Genomic DNA, 5,199 nt, shown 5'->3' with positions numbered 1-5,199 from the left:
TTCTGGGATTTGAACCCACCTCCTCCGGTTTAAGAGTCAGTACTCCCGCTAGGCCACAGAGATGGGCACTCACGACCTGTGGTATACGTAATACGTATACGTACTCCGTTGAAAAGAAAAAGAAAAAAACATGTCCTAACACCTAACCTAACGCATACCACAAGTTCAGAACCCATGTTCTAACCTAACGCACACCCCAAGTTCAGAACCCACGCTCTAACCTAACAAGAGTTCTGGCGTGCGATACTCACTGTTTGCTTGGGCATATGATCGTCCACCAGCGGGCCGTGATGCCCATGTGGTGCATAATGGCCGCCATGATGACTATGGTGACTGTGGCCGTGGCCTGCATGCCCTCCGTGCGAGCTGTGAGACAACGTCCCGTGACCTGGACAGAAACGTGAAACATATGAAAACCGTGAAATATATGGTGAAAACCGTGAAACATGTGATGAAAAGCGTGAAACACTCGTAGAAAACCGTGACACATATGATGAAAACAGTGAAATATAGGATACTGTTTCAAGGCTATTTCTGAATATTTTCCAAGACGCCCAATCCAAGACTTACCTGGCGGCCCGTGTCCAAGTCCAAGCTGGCCCGGATGTCCGGTCGCCTCTATTGTTTTCTTCTGCTCCGCGACTTTCTGTAAGGCCATGAACCGGTTTTTTCGCATCTGGATGCGCTTGGCCATGTAACCGACCGTGGCGTACTCTGGTGGGGGAGAAGAGAAACGGGGATATTAGTGGTGTGGAGTCAGCTTTTGATTAACCTTGGGGATCACTCGGAGATGTTTTTGTAGTTTGTCTACCCTATTTTTCAAGATTCTTCTTGGAGACCCCTATTTAACCCTTGTCTTGTAACTCTCACAAAAAGCTGAGATTCTCAAGTCCTGGGTAAGGCCATGAACCGGTTTTTTCGCATCTGGATGCGCTTGGCCATGTAACCGACCGTGGCGTACTCTGGTGGGGGAGAAGAGAAACGAGGATATTAGTGGTGTGGAGTCAGCTTCTTGGAGACCCCTATTTAACCCTTGTCTTGTAACCCTCACAAAAAGCTGAGATTCTCAAGTCCCGGGATATCAGTGACTGCTGGCTATTTCGGAGATCATTTAATCCCGTAAAGTCCACAGGATCTGGTTGCAAGACCAGTAAACCGCACTCGGGAATTTCCCTTAAAAAAGTCCCCGTTTCTATTAATGTAATGTAAGACCAGTAAAAAAGGCAAGATTACCTTACCCCAATAAGACTAATTTCAGGGTCTCTAGTTATTTTTGTACCTTTTTGTAACACTAGGATTATGGAACCGACTGAATTGCTACGTCGAGAAATCGGCGAGTTAAATCTTGGAACTTTCTGTTCGTTCAGTAACCCAGTAAAAAGTTAATTATGATTCTGGGGAGAAGTTACCTACATACATACATAGGTATGTTATCTTTTAAATGTTACCTATAAATTGATTTGATAGAAATCTAAAATGTAGAGTACATAAAGCATTACGAGGTTATAGTCTTCGCTATAGGATTTTATGATTTCGAAATTTTTAATTTTTAGTATTTAGAAAATCCATATTTCTAACGATAAATAAATATACTTTGAATTTGTTTAAAAATGTCTCACTCACGATTCGTCATCTCTTTTTCCCCGTCTGCCATTTCAGTTTTACTTTCTGGTATTTTCATGTTGACTGACCTAAAAGTTCCTCTATGGTTGTCATGCAGAAGTTCCCGGGTTCGATTCCCAGAGTTGATAAATAATTTACATTCGTACTTTAATAGCAGATATTTCAACTTTGAAGATACCGGAGGTGATTTTAACAATCTGTGCTTGTATGGTTTGCAAGTAAGGATGTAAATTTTTACAGAAATATTGAAAGATATAAAAAATATTGAAATATTAAAATATTGAAATATTGTACATTAACTACTTTTATGATGCTAAACTTCCATGTCATGAGTCTTCAAACCTACTTATATTTCCCACTAGTTTTGCACATTTTCCCGCGTCTGAGACAAGTTCCTCTGCTCAAAGTCCAAAGCTAGAAGTAAGATTGTTCTGATAACTTAGTAATGTCTTCATGAGGTATGAGGGGAGAATAGGAAGGACTTGACTTGGTACAAGGAAGGTTTCAATGTAGAATAATTTCAACTCGGTATAACATATCGTTCCTGATTTCAATTTTTCTATCAATAAAACTCATTCTCGGGATATCGCTCATATCCGATTTCAATCAATAAAATTGAAAATTCAACTGACAAAATTTTAATGAATTTTCAGTTTCATGATAGGTTGTTTGATTATCACAAAAGGTTTGTTAATGATGGACTTGGGCCCATGTCAGGTCCACACTTCAAACTATTTTTCACTACCCAAATTCCTTTGTTCATATTATGGGTTCCATGCTATGTCAATCGATATTGACTTTTGCAAACTTAACCTTGTGGCATTTCTTTCACCCCTTCTAACATAATGCTGTCATTCTTCGGTTAGAATCAATCTAAAACCTTCAGACAAAGCGATTATACCAAGTGATATCTATTTTTTTCTTCTTCAATAATATATTATGTTATTTTTTGGTAGTTACTATTTTTTCAACCATATAAAGTTCTACATCTCAACCTTGTACTAATACAATAGGCTACCGACAAAAGAAAACAAATTGATGATGCCAATTTGCCAATAAAATAAATTTGGCATACCTACCTAGGTGCTCTTCACAATGTTTTAGGCCTAAGAACAATAGACGAATAGATTGAATGCTGAAAAAACTGCAATACCTATCGATAGTAGTTTTGGTGCCCCGTTTTCAATCTGCTCATTATTTGGTAGAATTCGCCATAATTTTTATTTAATAGACAACCAATCTAATTAACAATTAATTGGAGTTAAATCACTTTTATTCATACATGTATTAACCGTGTAACTTTTATTTTATTGTTTTAAAAGGTACTCTCTTTTTCGATGTTCGATAGATATCTCCACTAATACATTTTGTGTGGTCGCTGGTAATTATTTTCAGTTATGTAATGTGCCATAATCAAGTAATCTTTCTATTGTTATCCAACTCGCAAATTGATGTACCTAATAGCTTTCTTAATGGTAGGTACTAAAATAAAATGTTAATTATCACTTGAATGTTAAAATAATCTCCTTCCAGATTTGAACACGTCTATACTAAAGGAACTTGGTAAGAGATGCATATGATGAATATATTACATTACAAAATATTTAGACATATTATAAATGTGTGTTAGAATTAAAAAATGAAGTAAAAACATTTTCAAAAATCTTTGACTTATCTTGAAAATTGAGGCACTGATGTTGCTTAGGTTCAATAAAACAAATTAAAATATTTGATCTTTTCTAACATTTAAATTATTGGCATTTCTCTCTTTTTGAAGGTACTAGATTGGTATAATTTTGATAAACAACTTTTTCAACCCTCGCTTTGCATTATTGTCGTTTGTTTGACAACATAATGGTAAATTGTCTAAAATAACTCTTATACCTAACAGTGATTATTTTTTCTCGTCTGACGTTTCAGGTACATTATATATAAAAACGTACGGATGTGTTGCTTCCTTTACAAAATATAGGTACATAACATACTACAATGCGAAATAAATGATTCTGTTCGGAAAAAATAAAAGTAATAAAACCACATAATGGAGAGAAAAAAAAAGGAAAAGGGGGAGATACATATATTTTGACAAAATTTAAATACACACTGTTTGGCGGGAAAAATGACATTATAAAAGATGAGTGGTCAAAATTCTCAGATCAAATAGGTATACTGTATAATAAAATTCATGTCTCACACTACTCGTATGTATTATATACGGGGTACCTTGAGGTACTATCCCTCCATTATAAATATTTAGATGCTTGTGTTAGGTTTTTAATATTTACAGAGTACACAAGGTACGTAACGATTTAAATAAATTCTAAACTCTTGTAATATATAAAAAATATAAATATGAGATCACAGTAGTTGCGTTTGTGTTTTTTCGATTGAGAAAAAACATCATCAGTTCTTTTTAACAGTTGAAATATACCATTACAAAAATTTATATTGTATGTACAAAGATATTACTGTAACAATAATATGCTCCTGGACAAAATTAGCGCACACCTTAAACTTTTCAGGTTTACTTGACCCCTGGTGACCGAGGGTTAATATTGGTATGTTTACAAGTTTTATGAATAATGTACATTACTTGCAGTCTCCGGATGGACGTGAGCGCGTGTGGAGAAGGCTTTAGTGTTTAGTGTTTCAAATGCAGGCAACAACAAAATATTTGGAAATTTTCAAGGTGTGCGCTAATTTTGTCCAGGAGTATACTTTAAATTATTTAATAAGTTATTATTAGTGTGAAATTGATGTTTCAATCAATCACGCAAAAAACACATTTATAACATGCGAAAACATCTGAAATTCAAATTCTTTTAGGGAACTTAAAAGTGGAACTATAATGGACTGCATTCCTTGGTATTGCAAACATTCTATCAGCGAAAACAACTATCAATTTTTCAAAAATATATAAAATAATGTATTAAAAATAAAATTATTTATGTATGTTCTTGTAGTAGTATTTAATTTTGTTTATATTGAAATTAATAAAAAAAAAGTAACAACAGTGCAAATAATTCTGAGAATATTGTGCAAAATATTTAAATTTTAAGAATTTAATTTAAATGAAATACATTATCGTACTTTCAATTATTTGGAATACATTTTTCTTACAATTGTACAAAGTGTGAAATATTAAGTAAAATATTATTATGTATACACGAATAAATTTTAATTCTTGAATCAATCTTACTTATTTTAATATAGTGTGCAATAAAAAAATTAATACTTTGAAAATATTATTACAGTTTTGTTCTATGTAAGTAACCCCATTGAAATGGGAGCTATTTAGTTTTTGTATTTAAAGCTAAGTGCTAGAAGTTTGTTTGGTTTAAGATAAATTTCTTTCCTAGCAAAAGTTCCTCAAGCTCACAAGGAGACTTTGAGTGGCTTTAGATCCCTTCAAGATTTTCTCCGATCATAACTCAAAATATAATGCATATCCTCAAATATATAAGTAAAACTACTTTTGCAAAGCTGCCATAGCTAACGAATATACAGAGCTTACACAATTTCTGTATTTCTTTTCGATTGACTTGATTAATAGATTTTTTTTTCTTTTTGGAAGTA

At 33.8% G+C, this 5,199-nt stretch overlaps 1 protein-coding gene across 1 annotated transcript in view; it reads right to left on the bottom strand.

The window, feature by feature from the left end:
- Window positions 1–221: 221 nt before the first annotated feature.
- Window positions 222–5,199, bottom strand: part of LOC103513041 (gamma-aminobutyric acid receptor subunit beta) — a 68,293-nt gene continuing 63,315 nt past the window's right edge. The window contains exons 6-7 of the mRNA XM_026826340.1: window positions 571–714; window positions 222–388 (exon numbers count right to left, since the gene is read on the bottom strand). Of these exons, the coding sequence (XP_026682141.1) occupies window positions 222–388; window positions 571–714 (311 nt within the window). The remainder of the gene's footprint in view (window positions 389–570; window positions 715–5,199) is intronic.

This window comes from Diaphorina citri, unplaced genomic scaffold, assembly GCF_000475195.1.
Source record: "Diaphorina citri unplaced genomic scaffold, Diaci psyllid genome assembly version 1.1 scaffold916, whole genome shotgun sequence".
NCBI classification, from domain to species: Eukaryota; Metazoa; Arthropoda; class Insecta; order Hemiptera; family Psyllidae; genus Diaphorina; species Diaphorina citri.
The sequence above is the reverse complement of the archived record's forward strand: the minus strand, read 5'-3'. Positions and strand labels throughout refer to the sequence as shown.